General features: G+C 38.0%; 5 protein-coding genes across 6 annotated transcripts; 3 read left to right on the top strand and 2 right to left on the bottom strand.

Annotated features, from left to right (window-relative positions):
* Positions 1–188: 188 nt before the first annotated feature.
* LOC106438535 (probable protein phosphatase 2C 62) lies at positions 189–3,791 on the bottom strand. 2 transcript variants are annotated; one of them, XM_013879732.3, is made up of 9 exons: positions 3,500–3,791; positions 2,129–3,282; positions 1,831–2,003; positions 1,613–1,679; positions 1,261–1,348; positions 1,013–1,182; positions 792–935; positions 550–678; positions 189–478 (listed from the first exon to the last, which is right to left on the bottom strand). In XM_013879732.3, the coding sequence occupies exons 1-9, from the start codon at positions 3,735–3,737 to the stop codon at positions 311–313; spliced, it is 2,331 nt and encodes a 776-aa protein (XP_013735186.1). In that variant the 5' UTR covers positions 3,738–3,791; the 3' UTR covers positions 189–310. The 2 variants fall into 2 exon arrangements, with proteins under 2 accessions (XP_013735186.1, XP_013735185.1); XM_013879731.3 differs by having other exon boundaries at positions 189–481; positions 3,500–3,784.
* A 1,915-nt stretch (positions 3,792–5,706) lies between these two features.
* On the top strand, positions 5,707–8,839 carry LOC106438537 (phospho-2-dehydro-3-deoxyheptonate aldolase 2, chloroplastic-like). Its single transcript, XM_013879735.3, has 5 exons — positions 5,707–6,236; positions 7,127–7,404; positions 7,499–7,775; positions 8,061–8,306; positions 8,381–8,839. Exons 1-5 carry the CDS (start codon positions 5,778–5,780, stop codon positions 8,645–8,647), a joined length of 1,527 nt encoding a protein of 508 aa, XP_013735189.2. The 5' UTR covers positions 5,707–5,777; the 3' UTR covers positions 8,648–8,839.
* A 546-nt stretch (positions 8,840–9,385) lies between these two features.
* On the top strand, positions 9,386–14,698 carry LOC106438538 (copper-transporting ATPase PAA1, chloroplastic). Its single transcript, XM_048779565.1, has 17 exons — positions 9,386–9,971; positions 10,058–10,111; positions 10,205–10,358; positions 10,564–10,638; positions 10,718–10,995; positions 11,085–11,303; positions 11,449–11,547; positions 11,754–11,903; positions 11,976–12,122; positions 12,214–12,264; positions 12,349–12,506; positions 12,577–12,709; positions 12,774–12,871; positions 12,951–13,197; positions 13,318–13,521; positions 13,992–14,072; positions 14,167–14,698. The coding sequence occupies exons 1-17, from the start codon at positions 9,534–9,536 to the stop codon at positions 14,392–14,394; spliced, it is 2,814 nt and encodes a 937-aa protein (XP_048635522.1). The 5' UTR covers positions 9,386–9,533; the 3' UTR covers positions 14,395–14,698.
* On the bottom strand, positions 14,693–18,587 carry LOC106441979 (potassium transporter 13). Its single transcript, XM_048779570.1, has 10 exons — positions 18,186–18,587; positions 17,886–18,114; positions 17,570–17,818; positions 17,420–17,470; positions 17,006–17,266; positions 16,843–16,895; positions 16,650–16,764; positions 16,274–16,528; positions 15,598–16,120; positions 14,693–15,522 (listed from the first exon to the last, which is right to left on the bottom strand). Exons 1-10 carry the CDS (start codon positions 18,480–18,482, stop codon positions 14,985–14,987), a joined length of 2,571 nt encoding a protein of 856 aa, XP_048635527.1. The 5' UTR covers positions 18,483–18,587; the 3' UTR covers positions 14,693–14,984.
* An 818-nt stretch (positions 18,588–19,405) lies between these two features.
* Positions 19,406–22,306, top strand: LOC106438540. The gene is made up of 11 exons (XM_013879739.3): positions 19,406–19,698; positions 19,778–19,821; positions 20,233–20,313; positions 20,461–20,568; positions 20,842–20,933; positions 21,068–21,142; positions 21,225–21,294; positions 21,502–21,603; positions 21,706–21,814; positions 21,901–21,963; positions 22,048–22,306. Exons 1-11 carry the CDS (start codon positions 19,503–19,505, stop codon positions 22,149–22,151), a joined length of 1,044 nt encoding a protein of 347 aa, XP_013735193.2. The 5' UTR covers positions 19,406–19,502; the 3' UTR covers positions 22,152–22,306.
* The last annotated feature ends 72 nt before the right edge of the window (positions 22,307–22,378 follow it).

Genomic DNA, 22,378 nt, shown 5'->3' with positions numbered 1-22,378 from the left:
ACTAAATATAATTGATTAGTTATTTGAATTTTGAATTAATGTAAATTAAATTCATTAGTCTAAAAAATAATAAATTAGTTAGTTCCTTAATTTTAGGTACGATGTATATTTAACAATTAAATTAGATATGAGTAGAAATAATAGAAAATATAATTAAATATAATGGTCCAACCTAGACTATTTGTAAGTAGATAAAAATTGCTTCTGTTTTAATAAAATAGTATTGAAGTATTGATAGAGAAACCAACAAGATGGTGTGTATTATAATATCTCTCTTTATTTACAGTGGAGAGGAAGATGCATATTTAATTTAGATAGAGACAGTTTTTACAAGTGAAACGATGACAGTAACAGCATCAAGTTTACCACCTCTGTATCCATCATGTCCTTCTTCTTTAGCTGCGTCTGCAAATGGCGTTCTCTCCGTCTCAGATCGCCCCACCTCTTGTGCCTTTGCAGCTAACAACTCTGCTATTCTCTGCTACAAAAAAAAAATATTAATCAACACAATTCAACAAAATTGATGTAATAATGTAGAGCATTGAGAACCTGAGGTTCCAAACCCTGCTCCAGTAACCTGCAAACTATTGAAACAATCTCCTTCTCATACAAGTTGTCAAAGAGCCCATCAGATGCTGTAATGACAACATCACCCTCTTCTAGATTCACATGGTAAACCTGTAGTTTGTGTGAAAGAAGACAGCATATATTTAAATAAACTATTCAAGAGTGTGTATGTCTGCTACTTGGAAACATGATTGACATTGCTTGACGTAATAAGCAACTCGTACCTCTGCAAGTTTTAGGATATCATCGCCTCGTGTGATGTGCAAGGGAAAACAAAAATGATGAAACATTGGAGACGACTTCTGCAATACTGTTCTGTTCCTGACAACCATGAATCCTGAGTCTCCAATATTGGCAATGTGGAGTTCCTACAAAGTAGTTTTACATGATCACAACGCACAGTTATGATCACTTAAAAGGATTGTCTATTTAACAAAAGCCTCACATTATTAGTAAGATGAGCAATCAAGGCTGTGGATGATCCAGATGACTTAGTCTCATTAACACTTCTATGAAGAACTTGAACTGGATCATCAAATATCTCTGCAGTTTCATCAGAGATAATCTTCTGGCAGTTTCTCATGAGTTCTTGAGCATACAACCCCTCACTGATTCCTGAAAGATGAACCAAGCATACACATACAGTCGATAAGAAACAGCTACAAGTGAGTGTTTTGGAAACTTTAAACGTACCTTCAAAAGACCACTGAGAGACTCCGTCTGCAACACCTAGCCAGTTGTTTTCAAAGATAAAATAAGCATCTTCCCGACCTGCCAATGCCTGGACATCATTACTTTTACATTACTAACCATATAATATAATTTTTAAGTATTTAAAAATTTAGAGCTACTTGTTTCTTTATTGTGCTGTGTTAACAATAATATAAATATGCCATAGGGTCAAATCATAGTCACAAATTATCCAAAATTGTAAGATTTTTGAAAGGAGATTGTGTGAATTAATGAAATGCACAATGTGATAGTAAAACAACTACTTGTACATGTTGAAAACAAGTGAACTGCAAACAGAAGGAATCACAGGTACCTTATTGGGGTTTTGGAGTGAAGCGGAACCAGATTCCAAGTAAAATGCTTTGGACACAATCTCTTCCCTATGTTAGATGTCAAACACCCAAGCACAGTAAAACAATATGAATCCTAGCCAGGTATGAATTTTACTCAAATACATATACATGCTTGCATGTAAATATGTATATATACAAGACATAACCTGTCTGATAGTAAAATATATCACTTACTAACCTGTCTGAAGCCACTTCAATGGGTTGAAGACCGGCTGTTTCAGGTTCGGGAAGTTGGAGATCTTCATCATTTGTGTCATTGACAGTTTTAGATATGCTACCATTATCATTTTTAGTGTCAATCACAGATACTTCATCTTCTATGGTTGAAGCCACATTTTCTCCTTCATTTTCCTTATAAGAGTGAAAACTAATTAGTGTGATGGCACTAGATTCTGTTGAAAGACACTCTCTGATGTCTCTTTTTTTTTTAACTGTTCAAAGTTAAAACTGCTCAATGATTTAGAATTAGGACTCACCACTTCAGACGTATCAACTACAGGCGTTTCAGCAGTCTCCTCAACGCTGTGATTTGTTGCTTCGGAAGTTGAAACTAGTTCATCAGGAGACACAGCAGCCAGTTCATCAGGAGTCACAGCAACTGTAGCTGTTGGTTCAACGACAAGCTTTTCCTCAGGAGACACAACAAATAGTTCATCAGGAGACACATCAAGTTCAACTATAGCTGTTGGTTCAACGACAAGCTTTTCCTCAGGAGGCACAACAACTAGTTCATCAGGAGACAAATCAAGTTCAACTGTAGCTGTAGGTTCAACGACAAGCTTTTCCTCAGGAGACACAACGACTAGTTCATCAGGAGACACATCAAGTTCAACGACAAGATTTTCCTCAGGAGACACAACAACTGGTTCATCAGGAGACACATCAAGTTCAACTGTAGCTGTTGGTTCAACGACAAGATTTTCCTCAGCTTCGAAAGTCTTCATCAGGTTTTCCATCTCTTCCAAATTCTCATCAAGTTCAACGGTAGAAACCTTAATAACTTCCTTTAGATCATTCAACTGCGAGCCATGTTGTGAACTAGATGATCCTGGTCCTGCTTGCTCCTCCACTCGACTCTCAGTGATTTGATTGTAACCATTTGTCTCACAGTCTCTTATTTCATTCACTGAGACTTTCTCCATAACTTCAGAAGAAAGTGGCTCCACATTCTCATTGGTTTTTTCTTCAGTAGAGCTAGTAGGAATAGCTTCTGCTACACTAACTATAGAGTTAGCAACTTTAGCTTCAACTTCATCTCCACTCCCCAAAACATCCACTGTACTCGACGTTTCTTTCTTTTTCTTAACAGGAGAACGAACCCTTTTACGATCCTTAATTTTGATCACACTGCTGAGACTCGCATGCACAGCTTTCTCCTCTTTCTCAGAAACTGTTTCAGTACTAGACTTCACCGTTTTTTTCTTCACAGCAGATTTTTCCTTGGGAGACTCCAGTTCAGAAACAGGATCTAGATCTACCAATGCATGTCCATCTTTCACTCCTTCTTCTGCTATCTTAGCATGTTGCTTCTTCTCTAGCTCAAAGCATCTCGCTTTTTCTTCACTCTCAAGATTCCTCTCAACTTCACTTGCATCTCCGAATCTGAAGACATGGCTCCCATCCTTTAGCTCTACAGATCCAAACAAGTATAATTATAAATTCATTATTAAATTTCAAAAATCATCTTCAGATGTTTAGAAACTACATATGTTTGATAATCTAGAAGTTGAGGCTTCAGACACTTCAAAAGAACCAAAGTTTATAAACAAAAAAACAGTCTCAAAGACACTAGACTGAGTCCTGAGAGAGTAGGAAAGAACAAAGGAAGAAGAGGAAGCAAGGCTTACGAGTGCTAGACACGAGATCAAGCTTATCCGGAGCAGTAGTAGAAGAAGAAGAAGACTGTGAAGGTGAAGTAGAATTAGACAATTGTAGTTGAGAAGACAATCTGAACTCAGGAACAGAGAATCTAATCCCACTCCGAGACAAACCCCATCGACGGTTAAGAGAAGAAGAAGAGAAGATGAGAAACGGAGGAGGTTGAAGAGAAAGAACCATCAAAGGATCTGCCATTAACACTAACATTAAAGTTTTGTAACAGTCACATGATGCTTTAGAGAGAGACGATGAAGAAGATAATAACCCAGTGGTGACCCTCTGTCTCACACAGATGTGTTCGCTACATGCACGACACGTGGCTAATACTTTTCTTACATAATAATGAAAAACCAGATGATAATCCGCGCGCATGCGCTCAGTAAGATTTTATAATAATTTTTATTTATTAAATGATTTTAATATTCTACAACATTACAATTTTTATCGATTATATAATGACGAATACAAATGTTGATCTTTTAAATATATCATCGTTGTTGAATAGTTAACATATTACATATCATTTTAATTATTTTTAAGATTTCATATGCACAAAATGAAATTAAGTTTTGCGGCTAACATAAATCACCATAACTAAATAGGCAACATCGATTGTATAATTACGAAATGAGATTAGGTTTCATGCTCTCGATTTGTTTACTATTGACTCTCCATAAGTGATTTCATTTTCTACCTCTATAAAATTTTGCTTTCGTTCCTGTCATTGTTTCATTGATATGAGTTAAGTTTTCTTATTTACTTTCTTCTATGAATTCAGTGAATTACATAAGTGTCAACTTAAAAAAATAGACATCTATAAAAATTAGTTTCACACTAGATACATATCTAAGATTCAAAATTTTGAAAAACAAAATCACCAGAAAACTATATTAGCAAGTTAGTGTTCATATCTAATATATCAAGCTGTTATGGAATGTAAGTGCAAATTCGAAATATAAATGTCTGTCAAGCATATATTTACCAGCTTGGTCTAAAAATCATCTAATTCAAGAACAACAAAACAAATTACTTATATCACTAGTTCGAGCAATATATGAATCCGAACGGGTAATATTCGAACCCGAATGGATATGCGAAGATAACCAAACATAAGTATAATTAACCCTATATTTCTAGTTTACTTCTCTCATTTTATTTAAAATATTTATATTAATAATGTTCATTGCTCAAAATTAGATAATATACATATAATTATGGACAAAATTATTTGCTACTCACTTAAAATACATATCAAACTCTTGTTTTTTTGCATTGACAAAAGTTGCATCTAAAATTTTAAAAACAACTAAACTAGTATCTTTCTAACCTACTAATAGTTTAGTATTTTAAAAATTAGAAAACCAGTTAAAATAAAATATATTTTAAATACAAAAAACTTAAACAATGAATAATTTATTTAATTTTTCTTCAATATTTAAATATCCAAACCCAACCTAAAATATCAGAACCCGACTCGAATGTAGAAATACCCGAATGGGTTCTATAACTTTATACTGAAATACCTGATACGAACCTGAACGTGTATCTGAACGTCCACCCCTACGAAATATGATCATTTGTATTTTGCTTAAAAAAAGTTAAACATTTGATCACAAAATTTTAAATGTGAGATTTTTACCATTTTTAGTAATTTATGGCCATTTTTAAAAATTCAAAATATGATGGTTTAATTTCTTTTAATAGGATAAAATTAAACAAAAAAGTGAAAGGTTAGAAAAATTATTATCAAATATATATTATTCATAATCATTAATTATCATATATATGTTAATCATATTAGGTAATTCTGTAGTTTTTATTTAAAGAAATAAAAAAATATTTTTTTGTATATTACTAATTAATTCGATAGTTACTTTAATAAAAAGCTTAATATATGTTTATATGTAACAACTTATTTTTTATTTTTTTAACAATTCTAAAAATTATTTTTTCACGCGGCTACGAAAAATGTTGTAATGCTTAAAGATTAATATACAGAAGATATCGTAATGCTTAAAGATTAATATACAGAAGATATCGTAAGACTTCGTTATCTTATTCATCATTTGATACACTTACGTATAAAGGAGAGTTAGTTACATGTAATTAAGATCTTCCTAGATTACAGGGTATTTACAAAATATCATTAGAATATTCTTTCATACTATAAAACAGATGTGTTTACTTTTCTATCGTCATTAAAAATCTCACCTTTTTCTTTCGCTCTATCCTCCTCTCAAAGCAGAGATGATGACGACTCTCAACGTTTATTCTCCCCTCCCAACCAAATCGTTCCTCCCTCACCGCCCCCCTCCTCGCCGTCCGATTTCCTTCTCCCCCGTCTTCGCCGTCCACTCAACCGACCCCGAGAAATCTCCACAACCCCCCTCCCGTCCGGCTAAATGGAGCTTAGACAGCTGGAAATCGATGAAGGCCTTGCAATTGCCGGAGTATCCGGATCAGAAGGATCTCGACTCTGTTCTAAAGACGCTTTCCTCTTACCCTCCCATCGTCTTCGCTGGAGAGGCGAGGAAGCTCGAGGAGAAGCTTGGTCAAGCCGCTATGGGTCAAGCCTTTATGCTCCAGGGAGGTGATTGCGCTGAGAGTTTCAAGGAGTTCAACGCTGATAACATTAGGGATACCTTCAGGGTTCTTCTTCAGATGGGTGTTGTTCTCATGTTCGGTGGTCAGATGCCTGTTATAAAGGTTTGATTTTTTTCACTCTACTCTGTTTTGTTTTTGAGTCTTGTTTGTGTGTGTGGTCAGATGCTAGTTATGAAGGTTTGATTTTTTCACTCAACTCTGTTTTGTTTTTGAGTCTTGTGTGTGTGTGGTCAGATGCTAGTTATAAAGGTTTGATTTTTCACTCAACTCTGTTCTGTTCTTGAGTCTTGTGTGTGTGTGGTCAGATGCTAGTTATAAAGGTATGATTGTTTCACTCTACTCTGTTTTGTTTTTGAGTTTTGTGTGTGGTCAGATGCTAGTTATAAAGGTTCAGTTTTTCATTCAAACTCTGTTCTGTTTTGAGTCTTGTATGTGTTGTTAGATACCAGTTATAAAGGTTCGATTTTTTCACTCAACTCTGTTTTGTTTTAAGTCTTGTGTGTGTGTGGTCAGATGCTAATTATAAAGGTTTGATTTTTCACTCTGTTCTGTTTTGTGTGTGTGTGTGTGTGTGTGTGTGTGTGGTTAGATGCTAGTTATAAAGGTTCAGTTTTTCATTCAAACTCTGTTCTGTTTTGAGTCTTGTTTGTGTTGTTAGATACCAGTTATATAAAGGTTCGATTTTTTCACTCAACTCTGTTTTGTTTTAAGTCATGTGTGTGTGTGTGGTCAAATGCTAATTATAAAGGTTTGATTTTTCACTCTACTCTGTTTTGTGTGTGTGTGTGTGTGTGTGTGTGTGGTTAGATGCTAGTTATAAAGGTTTGATTTTTCACTCACCTATGTTTTGTTTTGAGTCTTCTGTGTGTGCAGATGCTAGTTATAAAGGTTTGATTTTTCACTCAACTCTGCTTTGTTTTTAGTCTTATGTGTGTGTGTTGATTTGTTTGTGGAGAAGTTTATGTTTTGTTTGATGGGTTTTGTGTGTTCAGGTGGGGAGAATGGCGGGTCAGTTTGCGAAGCCGAGATCAGACCCGTTCGAGGAGAAAAATGGTGTGAAGCTGCCTAGTTACAGAGGAGATAACATAAACGGTGATGCTTTCGATGAGAAATCTAGGATTCCTGATCCTCATAGGATGGTCAGAGCGTATACACAATCTGTGGGTACCTTGAATCTCCTGAGAGCATTTGCTACTGGTGGTTATGCAGCAATGGAGAGAGTTAGCGAATGGAATCTTGATTTCAGCCAACACAGTGAACAGGGCGACAGGTTTACTCAAGCTCTTATAAACTTGTGTTAAATCATTTGGAGACAAGCTTTGCTTAAGTCAGAAGCTGTTTTTGTTGTTGTTGTGATGGAACAGGTACCGTGAATTGGCTAATAGAGTTGATGAGGCTTTAGGATTCATGGACGCAGCTGGACTTACCAATGCACACCCGATCATGACCACTACTGAGTTTTGGACGTCTCACGAGTGCTTGCTACTGCCTTATGAGCAAGTGCTCACAAGAGAAGACTCAACGTCTGGGCTTTACTATGACTGCTCTGCTCACATGGTTTGGGTTGGGGAACGAACTCGCCAACTCGACGGTGCTCATGTTGAGTTCTTGAGGGGAATTGCTAACCCCCTTGGAATCAAGGTACATAATTAATATAAAATCTCTCCGTTCCATTAAGATGGATGTTTAAGAAAAAAGTTTTGTTTCACAAAAGATAGATTTTTTTTTATGTTTTCTATAAAAAGATTGTAAACTTCAAGAAAATTAATTGATTTTATTTAATTAAAAGTTATTGAAAATTGATAATTATTATAGTGATTTAATGTGTTTTTTTAATGCGTAAAAATACTAAAAAATCTATATTATCTTTGTGGAACGGAGGGAGTACTATTAAGTTTCCTCATCATTGTGTTTTTTTTTAACCAGGCGAGTGATAAGATGGTCCCAAGTGAACTGGTGGAGCTGATAGAGATACTAAACCCACAGAACAAGCCTGGAAGGATCACAGTTATAGTGAGAATGGGAGCTGAGAATATGAGGGTGAAGCTTCCTCATTTGATCAGAGCAGTACGTGGAGCCGGTCAGATTGTGACTTGGGTTAGTGATCCAATGCACGGCAACACCATCATGGCTCCAAGTGGGCTTAAAACTCGTTCCTTCGATGCAATCAGGGTAAATAAATCTTTTACATACATTAAAACATTCAGCTCGTATGTTCTTTGCACCTATTGATTTTATTATCTCAGGCCGAGTTGAGAGCCTTCTTCGACGTGCATGATCAAGAAGGAAGCTTCCCTGGTGGGGTCCATCTAGAGATGACGGGTCAGAACGTGACGGAATGCGTTGGAGGGTCGCGCACCATCACTTACAACGATCTAAGCTCGCGTTACCACACTCACTGTGACCCGAGGCTCAACGCTTCTCAGTCCCTGGAGCTTGCCTTCGTCATCGCTGAGCGTCTGCGTAAGAGAAGGCTAAGTTCAGGGAGCCTTCTGTCGTCTATTGGATTATAGAGGACACAAGAGGACAATGCCTTTATCCTAATTATGATATGATGATGTGTATAGAGAGGCTCTGTTAAGTTTGGCTTGTGGACTAGTGAAGTAAAACACTTGGTTTTTTTTTTTTTTTTGTGTTTGGTTATGCTTTTGTGTTTGGTTATGCTTTGATAAACCGGTTGGTAAATCAGTTAAAGTTTCAGAGTTTTTTTTTTGTCGACTTATCTTATATTTTTAGAACCGGAAAATTAAAACTGAACTAAAAACTAAATGGATTTGAATTTTTGTGATATAATTTACATACATAAAAAATATTAATTATATTTTAGTTTTAAAATAGTCAAATAAGTTACAAAAATTATCTACAAATTGAAATATTTAAAAATGAGCTATAATGATTATTTTTGTCTGAAATATTAAAATTTATCCAATCGTTTAAATTTTTATCTGAAATCATAAAAAATCTGAGATTTAATTTAAAAAATTTTGAATTTAATTTTTTACTAGAACTAACAAAAAACACTGGAATTGAATCCAAATTTGAATGGAACTAAAATTATTTTGAATATTAGTCGGTTTTTAATTTTACTATCCAAACTAAATTAAAAACCGAAATAATCAAATCTAAACCGAACCAATTTTTTTAATTTTCCAAATGAATCTTAAACTTTTAAAATCGATGAACCAAAGAATCAAACCGGAACCAAACCCAATACCCATATAACTAGTCTGGCTGGCTGCAAGAAAGAGTCAATCTTTACCACGAAAAGTCTGTTCATTCTGTTGTAAGATTTTGACTCAAAAAGACATAAACTTTAGACAAACCCATAAAGCTGTAATCGATTTTCAGACCCGACATCACAACAAAAGATAAACTAGAGGCTCAGAGGAGCCACCTCCAATGGAGTCTACATTCGCCGCTTTCTCAACCATCACGGCGATGGCTCCTTCGTTGCCTCTCCTCACTATCTCCAAAGCTCTCCACCGCCACTTCTCCGGCGCTAGGCATCTCCGTCCTCTGCTGCTCGCTCGCTCCTCTCCCGCTTCGCGTAGTCTTGGTTGCTTTCGCGCGAGCCGAATCGTCTCGTCGAGTTCGCTTTGTTATAGAAGCTTGGGAGCTGCTGTTTTGCCGGTGATACGGCGTCGTTTACAGTGCTTGTCTAGCTCGTCTCCGTCTTTCAGGAGTATCTCTAGTGGTGGTGGTGGAATTGGAGGGTATAACGGTGGAAGCGGTGGTGGAGGAGGAGGAGGAGGAGGATCGGAGAGTGGTGATTTAAAGGCGAAGTTGGGTGGTGGCGTCTCTGTTCCGTCTTCAGACATCATTATCCTCGATGTCGGAGTAAGTTCCTCCTATCTCTCTTGATGAACTCAAATTCACCTCAAGACTGTTGTGTTTAACAACGTTGATGTTGTACTTGATTGAAGGGGATGACATGTGGTGGTTGTTCAGCAAGTGTGAAGAAAATTCTGGAAAGCCAAGTAAGCAGCCTTTTAGACCAAAACTCATGTTGTTATGTTTCTTTAGAACTTGCTTTGTCTGATTATTTTGTTTTCTTTCTCTTTGTTGTATAGCCACAAGTTGCTACTGCTAGTGTTAATCTCACCACGGAGACAGCGATAGTGTGGCCTGTACCTGAAGCCAAAAGTGTACCTGACTGGCAAAAGACTTTAGGCGAGGCTCTTGCTAATCATCTCACCAACTGTGGCTTTGAGTCTACTCCTCGAGGTGAGAGGGTTCGGTCTCATTTGAATAATGATGATTCAGTATGTGCTTGATGGTGTATTAAGATTTTGTTTTCTTTTATCTCAACTAGTATTAGATAACTCTGTAGTTGTGATCTTGTACTGTGTTTAGTTTCTTTTGCTATCTCCTGTCTTAGATTATTGCTATCGTTCTTGGTATGAGTACTAAATATGTTTCTTTGTTCCAGATTTGGTGACAGAGAATTTCTTCAAAGTTTTCGAATCAAAAACAAAAGACAAGCAGGCTCGCTTAAAACAAAGTGGTATGAATGTTTCCCCTAAACTGATATGCTATTTTTGGATGTTGATGTTTGATCGTATAGTCTCTTGTCTTGATTACAGGACGCGAGCTTGCTGTTTCATGGGCTCTGTGTGCTGTATGCCTAGTTGGCCATTTAACTCACTTTCTTGGTGTGAAGGCTCCCTGGCTCCACGCAGTCCATTCAACAGGGTTCCATGTCTCTTTATGTTTGCTTACGTTGCTTGGTCCCGGTCGCCAGCTAATACTTGATGGTTTCAAAAGCCTGTTAAAAGGTTCTCCCAACATGAACACGCTAGTTGGTCTTGGGGCTATGTCATCATTTAGTGTTAGCTCCCTTGCAGCCTTGATTCCAAAATTGGTAATTAACTATTCTTGTTGGAGTTTTTAAAACTTATTGCTCCTTGTGGTTGGTGGCTGATATTATAAAGCTGTTTTGACATCATCCAGGGATGGAAGACATTTTTTGAGGAACCAGTTATGTTAATAGCTTTTGTGTTATTGGGAAGGAATCTTGAACAGAGAGCTAAAATAAAAGCCACCAGTGATATGACTGGCCTTCTGAGTGTTTTGCCTTCAAAGGCTCGCCTTCTACTTGATGGTGACTCAACTGTTGAGGTTCCTTGTAATAGTCTCTCTGTCGGCGATCTAGTCGTCATACTACCAGGAGTAAGAAGAAAATAATTTTCATTTACTCATGCATTGTATGATGTTATTTCCCATGTTTAATGGCATGCTACAACTTTAGAAATTTTGTTTCCCTGCTAACGCAAAGTGTCCTTGACGCATTAACATGCTTGCCTAATTCACGCAGGATCGAGTTCCAGCAGATGGTATTGTCAAGTCAGGTAGAAGCGCTATTGATGAGTCAAGTTTCACAGGTGAACCATTGCCAGTGACAAAAGAAGCAGGGGTAATTTTCTATTCCATGCCTATCTATATTTAATATGTTAGCATCAACTAGATGACAAAGAATAATATCATTTTGACTTTTTTTTGTTGTTGTTGTCTCTATGCACATATTATACATATCATTAACATTAGACAATTATTCTGCTTTTGGTACTAACTTATGGATGTAACTCATGTTTTTGTTGTTAAAAAATTCTCTTGGGCTAGAGTCAAGTTGCCGCAGGATCTATAAACCTGAATGGAACTCTTACCGTCGAAGTGCATAGATCAGGGGGTGAAACTGCAGTTGGGGACATTGTTCGTATGGTTGAAGAGGCTCAAAGCAGAGAAGCACCCGTACAACAGTTGGTTGACAAGGTCTCTTTTCTCTTTCCTTTTATCAATTCTTAGGGTCATTTCAGGACTAATCTTTGTTTGTGGGAAATACAGGTCGCAGGGCGCTTCACGTATGGAGTGATGGCAATCTCTGCGGCTACATTTACATTCTGGAATCTATTTGGTGGACATATTCTTCCCTCTGCTTTGCATAACGGGAGTCCAATCTCTTTGGCCCTCCAACTATCTTGCAGCGTTCTGGTATAACATAAGTGTTATGATCACCGTTCTCCTCTTTTTTTGTTTGTCTTTTAGTAATTATTCTGTCTCACAGACCTTTATGTGGATTTAGGTTGTGGCTTGTCCATGTGCCCTTGGGTTGGCTACACCAACTGCAATGCTGGTAATTTTTCTACTGAATAAAAAGCTTTTTTTCTATTATGGATGCGACAGAGTAAGATGTTGAATAGCTTGATATATGCTTTAGGTTGGTACGTCATTAGGAGCAAGAAGAGGCTTACTTCTTCGCGGTGGTGATATTCTTGAAAAGTTTTCCTCCGTTGATACTGTTGTCTTTGACAAAACTGGGACACTGACAAAGGGACACCCTGTTGTGACTGAAGTTATTATTACTGAAGATTCAAGGTTAGGCTCTTTGCTCTCTCTAAAATTGAATGATAAACATCTGATGTGACATCTCATTGTTCTTACGCAGGCATAATTTGAATGATACTTGGTCAGAAGTTGATGTTCTGACGTTAGCTGCTGCTGTTGAGTCAAACACTACTCACCCTGTTGGGAAAGCGATAGTTAAAGCAGCCCGGGCTCATAATTGTCAAACTATGAAGGTAGGACTGTGAATGATATTTGTTTCCCTTGTTTGTATGAACTTAATGAACTCAATCACTGCAGGCAGAGGATGGAACATTTACTGAGGAACCAGGGTCTGGCGCCGTTGCTATTGTCAACAACAAGAGGGTTGCAGTTGGGACACTAGAGTGGGTTCAGAGGTATAATCTGTTCATTCATTTGTATTAGTCGTTAATTGACATAACCTTCACTTTTGAATTCACGCTTTGCTCAATGCAGACATGGAGCCACTGGGAACTTATTGAATGCATCTGAAGAGAATGAATCCAACAACCAGTCTGTTGTGTATATTGGGGTGGATAATACACTTGCTGCAGTCATTCGCTTTGAAGATAAGATCAGGGAAGATGCTGCACAAGTTGTTGAGAATTTGACTCGACAGGGGATTGATGTGTACATGTTGTCTGGTGACAAGAAGAGTGCTGCAAACTATGTAGCATCTGTTGTTGGTATTCCTCAAGACAGGGTATGTTCTTTTCTCCATGGATTGAGCTCCTGAAAATCACCTTAGCTCCTTCAAAATTGCATAGGAGCTGATGATAGTGAAGTGCCAAAACACAGTACCTGATCCTAACTTATTATACAGGTTATATCAGGAGTTAAACCAGCAGAGAAAAAGAAGTTTATCAATGAACTTCAGAAGAATAAGAACATCGTTGCAATGGTGGGAGATGGAATAAACGATGCTGCTGCTCTGGCATCATCTGATGTTGGAGTAGCGATGGGTGGTGGTGCAGGAGCAGCCAGTGAGGTGTCTCCCGTTGTCTTGATGGGCAATCGGTTAACACAGGTTTGTCATATTAATCCCAAAATACTTATACCTTTTTCATTTTATTGTTCTATAAAGTGCAGCTCTGACTGATTACTACTTCAAGTTATATAGTCAATGCCGTATTGATTTGATATATGGTATTTCCTGGAGATTACCTTAGTTTGACGGCATGCCATGAGATGTGAGACGTGATAGTACGCAACTACTTGTTTATTTTCAGGAAGATACTAAGAACTAGATATTGTCTTACAGTAGTGATGTAGTTCAGCAACATACAAACTGAAGTTAACTTATAATGAAACTTTAGCACATCTTTAATAGTGTTGTTATTCCTTTTCATCTAGTTGCATGATGTATAAGTGGTGCATAAAGTTGCAGGTTATATGAAATTGCATTTTTCTTACTGAATCAACGGTTGTATGTGTTCCTTTTTATATCATGAATTTGGACACATGTAGTTAATAGTTAGTTACATATCTTCTACGCAGTTGCTTGATGCAATGGAGCTAAGCCGGCAAACCATGAAGACTGTAAAGCAAAACCTTTGGTGGGCGTTCGGATACAACATTGTAAGTTGTTCTGCATTTGCATTTTCATGTTTTAATCTTATTGGTTGCAAATTTCTAATGAGTGAATGTCTCTTGTTTTTAAAAACATATACAGGTAGGGATCCCAGTTGCAGCTGGAGTGTTGCTGCCATTGACTGGAACCATGTTGACTCCATCAATGGCGGGGGCTCTCATGGGTGTGAGCTCTCTTGGCGTCATGACTAATTCTTTACTTCTGAGGTACAGATTCTTCTCCAACCGAGAAGACAAAAATGTCAAATGGGAACCAAAGGAAGGAACAAAGCAACCACATGAGAATACAAGGTTGAAGGAAAGCTCTTAAACCGAGGATTCAGCTATATTGAGGGATACTTTTTGCAGAGATAGATTTCTTTTTCCTTCTCTACTTTTCTTCATTTTAATTATTTGAGCTTATAAGAGGACCAAAACAAAGATAATAATTTGAGGACCATTGCTTATAACTTGTAACTTATAGACACAATAACACATTCAAGACACTCTCACTGGCTTTTGTGTTTAAGTCACTGCCTTTGAGACCACTGGAATGTGATTTTTGTACAAATATAGTGAATAAGCAAAAACTAATTGGGGAATGAAGAACCAACCATACAGCCCCAAACGGAAAACTCTTTGCCAAAGCTCTTTTATTATACAACTCCAAATACAATACCCAGTAAGAGCCAGGACAAATCAATCAATAAAAGAACAAGCACATAATCATATCTCAACCCTCAAAACAAAAAAAATAATCATCTCGTTTCTCCTATACTTTTATAACCAAAAAACATTTATGAAACAGTGTGTAAAAAGAAAAAATCTCTCACCCGAGTTGGTTTGTGTTCTTTCGTGCTCTTCGACTACTCCATGAGATTTGCTTGATCGGTGTGCTTGCAGATCCTCACAGAAACCGGTTTACACCATATAAGTCATTCCAACTTGCATCAAATGAGAATGCGGAACGCTTAGGTTTGTTATCCCTCTCCTGCTGTTCTTCCTCAAGAAAGCATACATGTAATTTATTACCAGCTTCTTCAGAAACCAAGAATCCTTCGTAGCTCTTATATCCCCATGTCCCAGTAGATACACTACCCCTGACTCTTTCGCTTTGTGTATAAACGACAGTTCTTTCTCTAAACTCTGTTCCGCATCCAGCGCTGGTGTTTCATTTGAAGGACCTGCGCCAAAATCCATGCTGCTCCTTTTCTCCGAGGGTCGCATGTATGACTCTAAGTGCTCTGCCAAGAGAGGCACTCCAAGCGAATACACACTTCCATTGGGTGCTATCAAAACTCTGGACAGAGTCGTGTCATCCTCTGAATCCGTATTATTGTCTCCGTCACTCTCAAGTGAACGCTCCTGCGCTTCCTTCCTTATAAATTTCTCTAGACTCTCAATCAAAATTTGCTCAAACGCCTGGTGGTTTTCCTTCCGCACATCTTTGTATCCGTACCTGTTTTAAACACGAGAAAGGAAATATTATAAAAACAAATTACTTCCCACATGAAAATCACTAAGCTTTGTTTACCTGGCAACACAGCGGAATAAATGATAGCTTCTTGGGCAGACACGTCTGAAAAGAAACCTCTCAGACTGAGGCACGCTTGGAACAGGGACATACTTTATACACACAAAGATGACCATGGAATGGATCGCAGGTAGTGTGGTTAAGAAATGACCAAATATAGCTGGAACTCCTTTCGCTAGCTCATTATAAAGAAGACCAATACCGGGTGCTCTAATTGTACCAAGATTACTACCCAGTTCTCGCAGTAGGTCCATTGGTAGTTTTTTCTGGACTTCGGTTTCGTACTTCAGTTTACTCCCGTAGTTCCAAACGTACATGATGAAAAACATGATTGCAGCAAAAACAAGGATTATCCAACTTCCGTCAGCCACACTTGATAAAACTGATGAAAAGAACATCAGTTCGACTCCTAGGGCAACAATTGCAAACAAGCACACGACTATGATGTTTGTCTGCCAGATAAGAAGCATGATAAGGGTCACCAAAATTGTTGTAGTCATCATAATCCCCAGCTCTGCAATGCCTGGAGATACAAAATCCAAAACCAAAGGCAACAATATGTTCAGGATTAAATGCATAAACTTAGTTTTCAATACGTTGTGACGTAACTAAAATGGGTTTCAAACAAATTTTCCAATTTTGCCGCAAACCAGATGCTATGAGAAGGGAATATTACCATATGCGTTTCCAATCATGAAGATGTTTGAGATAGAGCAGATAACGATCAGGCACACCACCAAAAGGAACCAGTTTAGAACCGGTATATATATCTGTCCGATGAATTTCTTTGAAGTGTGAATGATTTTAAGACGGGGGAAACAGCCAAGTGCTATTGATTGCTTGATGCATGTAAATGTGGCAGTTGTCATTGCACGACTGGCAATTAGGGAAGCAATATTAGAAATGAGAAAGACGGGCCAGAATATGAAACCTGAAAAAAACAAAGAGTGATAAACAGTTAGAAATTTGAAATGAGCCGAATAATCAAGCCAGCAAATGAAGGAATACTCTTGTTTATCTTTGACGTACTGTGGGAATCTAACGGATCTTACTTGGAACTGACGAAAAGAAAGCATTCTCAGCATGGCTGAAATTTTCAGAAAGGTATGCGGCTTGACCCAAATAACCCAACAAGAGGCAAGGTAACACCAGAAGGGTGAAAGTAAGCTGCATATAAATACTAACACTGAATCAAAAGTTTCAGATGAACAGAAGCAAAAATGAGTCTCTATCTCTTTAAACTACCTGGATCGAGTGAACGGAAAAATAGCTAAGATCTGCAAACATGGCCTCCGAACCTGAGACAAGATCCGCATGTATAATATGAGACTTAACATTTAGAAGAAATTCAGTCAATATATTTTATGCTTCTAAAAGTCTATTCCCCGAATATGAAATAGAAATTTACCAGTTGCACATAGAACACAGCCCCCAAGCGCATACCACGCATTAACAGAGTTTCTCTTGAAAAAGAAATAGATGTGTGCAGGATTAAAAGCTCTAAAGACACTGCTGTCATATTTAGCAAGGTTGTAAATCCCAATTCCCGCAAGACAGAAGAACCAGAGAAGTAAAGCTGGACCCAAAGCAAGCCCCAATTTGCTGGCTCCATATTTCTGTACACTGAACAAGATCACAAGAAAGCTGACTGATATCACGAGCACCTGATCTGCAAATCGAGCCACAATTAAAATTTATTCAGAAAAGTGGTGACTAATCACTCGTAACGAGAAGATTTATGTTTCTAATTAATGACCAGACACGAGAACGTTTCATATCTCTTAGTCACAAGCTGATGGCCGTCAACTACATTACAAGTTACCTTGTTTTATAGCACCAACTCCAACCTTCAGACCACCAATAGCAGACATTACTGCGTCCAAAAAGAGGTTATAGTTAGAGGAAGATCACATGTAACTTCATACACATCTGACTACATTACAAGGTCTTACAAAACCCTTTTTTCCTATACCTGACATTGCAGGCGTAACAACAGCATCAGCAATCACCATAGCAGTGCCGGCAAGAACCAAAATCAGAAGAAGCTTTTTCAACACCATTGACGCCTCAAGTTTTTCCTTTATTATCAAAGATCTCTCAAGTTCCGGAGACGGAACCTTCAAACCAAATCCCGATATGCGAGCATCTGATGGAAGCTGATTCGGGATAAGGCTAACGTTCGCGTGCCTACAGATCAACGAATACAAAGCAAAAGTACCACCTGCAATTCATTACCACATATTAAGTCGTATCCTTCAACAAGATAGTGGAATAAAAAGAGAATATACCTTCACCATCGTCATTAGCCCAAAGAACGAAAAACACATACTTTACAAGAGGGAGCAATAACAAAGTGTAGATAACCAATGACAAGGCTCCGATCACATCTTCCTTGTCGTTGATTGGAGATCTGTTGAACATGACACTGAACGTGTACAAGGGACTAGTCCCAATATCACCAAATACAACCCCTAAGGTCTGCAAAGCAAGTACGAGCTTCCTCCCTAAGCTTGAGTCCTTCAAAGTTAATTAAACACTTGGGTTAAGCTTACGTATAATCAGATCACACAGAGAAGGCACTCACAGACCTCGATGTCGTTCTTCTGAGCTCCAGGGATCTCGAGCGCGTCCACGTCGAACGAGTCAACGGCGGGGCTGGTACGGATCAAACGCTGCTCCACATTGTCGTCCTCCTCGTCGGAATCCACGTCGCCGTGCTGGCGCTCGTCGTACCCGTCGTCGTCGTCGTCGTAGTCTTCGTCGTAATCGTTCTTCTCGTCGAAGACCCAACGCGACAAGGAGGACGTGGAGCCGTCTCCGGTTAACTCGTCGTCCATCTCGGACCCGCCGTCTCCTCCGCTGCTTCCTTCTTCCACGCTAAACATCGGGAGAAAGAGAAAAGGATCAGTGACGCGGGAAGGTTAGATCTGTTGTGATTCAGATTCGTTATCTGATCAGAGATGGAGATTGGGAGAGAGAGAGAGAGAGAGGACCTGGCTCGGATGAGGAAGAAGCTTACACGTGTCGTATCGTGGTTCAATTAAAGACCGGTTTAGTTATAAACAAAACCGAATCAAAGAATAGACCTGAAGCTAGGCCAGGGCGTTTTTAACTCAACCCAAAATACCAACCTTAACTCGAACTGGAAAAACCGAAACCGAATCTGAACTGTTTTACAAAAATATCCGAATGGGACTTATGAGCTTAATACTTTGAACTTTGATTATAACCCGAACCGAACCAAAATCCGAATTAGAATCCGAAGATATTCGAAATTAGTTAAATATGTATAATGTTTTTATATATATTAAGGTGATTTAGATATTTTAGAGTATTCAAAATATTTTTGTAGTTTGTTTTATTTGTTATTTTGAATATTGTTTAGTTAATTTAGATATTTTAACTAATTTTTAATTAGATTTGTAAATAATTAGTTATGTTGAAATTTTTATGGCCAATTTTCAAAGTTTTTAAAAATATATTTTTGTACGATTTTAAACATTGGTTAAATCCGATCCGAACAGAACTTGAAAGGAACCGAACCGAATCCGATTCGATAATTAGTAAAAACCGAATGGTACTTATGAGTATAACACCGAAAATCTGAAAATCCGAATTACCTGGACCGAAACCGAAACCAAACGGACCACCGAACGCCCATGCCTACCTGAAGCTTTCACGTGTCGCATCGTGGTTCAATTAGAGACCGGTTTGAATATAAACAAACCAAAATAAATCAATAGTAATTAAACCGGGTCGTCGTCTCCAGTCAAAGTTAGATTTAAATAATATTTTCCACACTGTGAAGCTGGAGATGAAGTAAGCTTTGCGTCTACGTCTCTTTCTTCTACACTTTTAGCTAAGATCAGAGCGAGAGGAAACGAGAGTCGCTACCACTAACAGTCATGGCTTGTGCTTCGTCCTCCGTGATTTCGTCGTTCTCGTATCAGTTTGGATCAAAAGAACAGATCTTTTCATCGAAAGTTTCCTCTTTGGTTTCAACGGGAAGGAGAGCGTTTGGATCTATTAGAGCAGCTCAAGTGAGTAGCTATGGGAACTCTAGACGACGCACTCAGAACGTAGAAGGGGATATTTATGTTGGTAAGTAAAGTTTGTTTCTTTTGTTGGCTGCTAATCGAAACAAAGAGAGATCAATAACGGTCTCATTCTCTCTCTGCAGACAGTACTTGTATTGATTGCGATACTTGTCGTTGGATGGTTCCGGTAAGATTTAATTCTTCGAAACTTGTAGAAAGCTCAGGACTTGTGGGTCCTTTGGTGGTCCTATGAATATTGATGAACAGTTCCATATACTTGTCATGATTTAAGAGGTTGGGGTCAGTTAAATTGGTAGTGTGAAGTTGCTGGAGATTTTTCGAAGTTGGGTATGGGGAAGTAGGTGTCTTTGTCTTGATCTCGAAGAAGGCTAATACTAACGCTGAGTTTTGGTTAGCCTGGCTTGTTGTTCACAACTCTTGTCTTGTCTGCCAATAACATGTACACTAGAACAGAAATGTTCGTGTTATAGTTGTTAGTTGGCAAGTCCCAAGCAGCTGCGAGAGCAGAAATTCACTTGTTCATTTACATTTGTTCAGCCAGTTCATAGGCGCCTTTTGTTTTACTTTATCTTCACAGGAAGTGTTCACCAGAGTGGACAACATGTCTGCGGTTATTAAACAACCAACCTGTAAGGAAGAAAGGCTGAACGCTCTTCAGGTGCCGTCTTATTTCTCAGTTTTATCTCTGATGGATAGTTCATTGATGATTTTTTTGAAATTATTCCTCACTTTATTTTACTTTCCATTTTTAGATGACTTCTGAACTAAATTCTCTGAGGTTGTCATGGTTTCTTGTTTCTTTCAGGCCTTATTGTCTTGCCCCACTGGCTCTATTCGCACTGAAACTCCGCCTACTGACATTGGGGAAGCTCAAGAGACCTTTCCACTTGCATTGGACAAAGACAAACTGCCTGTAGTTTCTCATCCCTTTAGCTTTTTTTTCCTTAGGATGATTATTAGCAAGCTGATTAACTCTTTGTAGATAATCGTAAAACCTCGTAAATATTTTGAAAGAGTTTGTTTCCAGGTTTTGAGTAGTTGTGGATACAATAATCTTAAGTTCTTAACTGATTCAGCTGCACTGAGAGCTCAAACTTCAATACTACACTGTTCTTAGATGTTGCCTTCTCTTTGGCTTTCTGCTTTCGCTGAGGCTGATTAGTTTCGAGATTTGTATTATGCTCAGGGCGTTTTTCATTGTGGGTTTCATTCCAAGAAATCTTTCGGAGCAACTTCCTACTTGATACTTCATCATGAGGGGAATATACTTGTTGATAGGTACATACATATATACATCCTTGAAGGCATCACGGATTCTTATACATTGTGGATGCAATGTTTTTCTTGACATAATTTGGTTTGTAAATTAACTTCACACAACTGATACTTTCACGCTTTGATGTGTGCTGCAGTCCCAGGTACATAGAGAAACTTGCTGGGAAGATTGAGAAGATGGGTGGTGTTCGCTACATGTTTTTGACACACAGGTAGACTTGATAACACCAAAAGTAGATTTTCATGTTTTCTCTTGTAATCTCTCTTACAAGGATAAACTACTTCATTGTTCAGGGATGATGTTGCGGATCACAAGAAATGGGCAGATCGATTCAAGTGTACTAGAATTCTGCATTCTGAAGATGTATGTGCTTGAATTTATCACTCCCCTCTTGTTAAAGTTTTTTCCTTCTTGATAAGATCTTCAGCATCTAGATCCTCTTAGAAAAAGCCTTGGAGAGTTACAAAGATCTCTGGCTGATTATGTGTTTGGATGAATGTGAGAAAACTGGCTAGAGAAACAATTTCGTTACTAAATCCAGCTTTAGTGACAATAATGGGATCTTGTTAGGTCCAACCTTCGACCACTGATGTGGAGTTAAAGCTGGAAGGAAGTGGACCATGGAGACTCTATGAAGATGTCGAGCTTATACACACTCCCGGTCACACTGAAGTAAGTCTGTCCAACCTGCAATAACATATATAAAAAAAACAAATGCTCAATTTTTGTTAAAAAGGAATTTCACTATGATCTTGGTATTCTACAAAACTACAGGGATCAGTGTGCTTGTTCCATAAACCTCTCAAGGCATTATTCACTGGAGACCATCTAACTATGTACGAATCTGGAATGAGCATTATAGAGATGTACAACCATTGTTCATGTAAAGACCAATCTATTGAACTTCTTTGGGTAAATGTTTTTGAATATATCTGTTTACAAATGATAATCATTCTTGGTCTCTGGCAGTGCCTCTCCAGCTCGAGAGCGTAGAAAGATTGATCAAGCTGGATTTCAATTGGGTGATACCGGGTTAGTGCAATTTTACTACATGTCCTGTATCTGCTTTACTTAATGAAGATTGTTGTATTCTGATGGAGAGTTTTTATAAAAAAGGACATGGAAGAAGAGTACATTTCAAAGATGGAGAAGAGAAGGCAAAGAAGCTGGAAGCACTTGTTCAGAAGCACAGAGAGAAACAACTTGTTTCTTCTAGCTAATTCAGTTATGCTTGAGAAAACTTTGTATGCTGATTCTAAAACCAGTGAACCAAACTAAACTAGACTGTCTATGAGGCTATGTGAGTGGTGTGTTTCTATGTAACATTTTATTACCCTATGCTTAAGTCAAATTATGAATCATGTTTAATCCTTAATCAATTCTCCATCAATGGAGTTAATGCATTTTGACTTAAAAAGCTGACACGACACAAAAAAAGACTTTGGTT

The sequence above is a fragment of the Brassica napus genome, chromosome A1 (genome assembly GCF_020379485.1).
Source record: "Brassica napus cultivar Da-Ae chromosome A1, Da-Ae, whole genome shotgun sequence".
NCBI classification, from domain to species: domain Eukaryota; kingdom Viridiplantae; phylum Streptophyta; class Magnoliopsida; order Brassicales; family Brassicaceae; genus Brassica; species Brassica napus.
This window is presented reverse-complemented; position numbering and strand designations above follow the sequence as displayed.

Bases quoted from the DNA above. Each gene is read 5' to 3' on its own strand.
- LOC106438535 (XM_013879731.3), bottom strand. From the start codon at position 3,737: ATGTTAGTGTTAATGGCAGATCCTTTGATGGTTCTTTCTCTTCAACCT. The intron at 936-1,012 runs GTGAGGCTTTTG...ACTACTTTGTAG, and splicing joins TTGCTCATCTTACTAATAAT to GAACTCCACATTGCCAATAT. The intron at 482-549 runs GTTCTCAATGCT...TTTTTTTTGTAG, and splicing joins AGCAGGGTTTGGAACCTCAG to CAGAGAATAGCAGAGTTGTT.
- LOC106438537 (XM_013879735.3), top strand. From the start codon at position 5,778: ATGATGACGACTCTCAACGTTTATTCTCCCCTCCCAACCAAATCGTTC. The intron at 6,237-7,126 runs GTTTGATTTTTT...TTGTGTGTTCAG, and splicing joins GTCAGATGCCTGTTATAAAG to GTGGGGAGAATGGCGGGTCA. The intron at 7,405-7,498 runs GTTTACTCAAGC...GTGATGGAACAG, and splicing joins CACAGTGAACAGGGCGACAG to GTACCGTGAATTGGCTAATA.
- LOC106438538 (XM_048779565.1), top strand. From the start codon at position 9,534: ATGGAGTCTACATTCGCCGCTTTCTCAACCATCACGGCGATGGCTCCT. The intron at 11,904-11,975 runs GTCTCTTTTCTC...TGGGAAATACAG, and splicing joins TACAACAGTTGGTTGACAAG to GTCGCAGGGCGCTTCACGTA. The intron at 12,507-12,576 runs GTTAGGCTCTTT...GTTCTTACGCAG, and splicing joins ATTATTACTGAAGATTCAAG to GCATAATTTGAATGATACTT.
- LOC106441979 (XM_048779570.1), bottom strand. From the start codon at position 18,482: ATGTTTAGCGTGGAAGAAGGAAGCAGCGGAGGAGACGGCGGGTCCGAG. The intron at 17,471-17,569 runs GTATAGGAAAAA...TTTTGGACGCAG, and splicing joins TGTTACGCCTGCAATGTCAG to TAATGTCTGCTATTGGTGGT. The intron at 16,765-16,842 runs GTAGTTTAAAGA...ATTTATATGCAG, and splicing joins TTTCCGTTCACTCGATCCAG to CTTACTTTCACCCTTCTGGT.
- LOC106438540 (XM_013879739.3), top strand. From the start codon at position 19,503: ATGGCTTGTGCTTCGTCCTCCGTGATTTCGTCGTTCTCGTATCAGTTT. The intron at 19,822-20,232 runs GTAAGATTTAAT...TTATCTTCACAG, and splicing joins CTTGTCGTTGGATGGTTCCG to GAAGTGTTCACCAGAGTGGA. The intron at 21,143-21,224 runs GTAGACTTGATA...TTCATTGTTCAG, and splicing joins TACATGTTTTTGACACACAG to GGATGATGTTGCGGATCACA.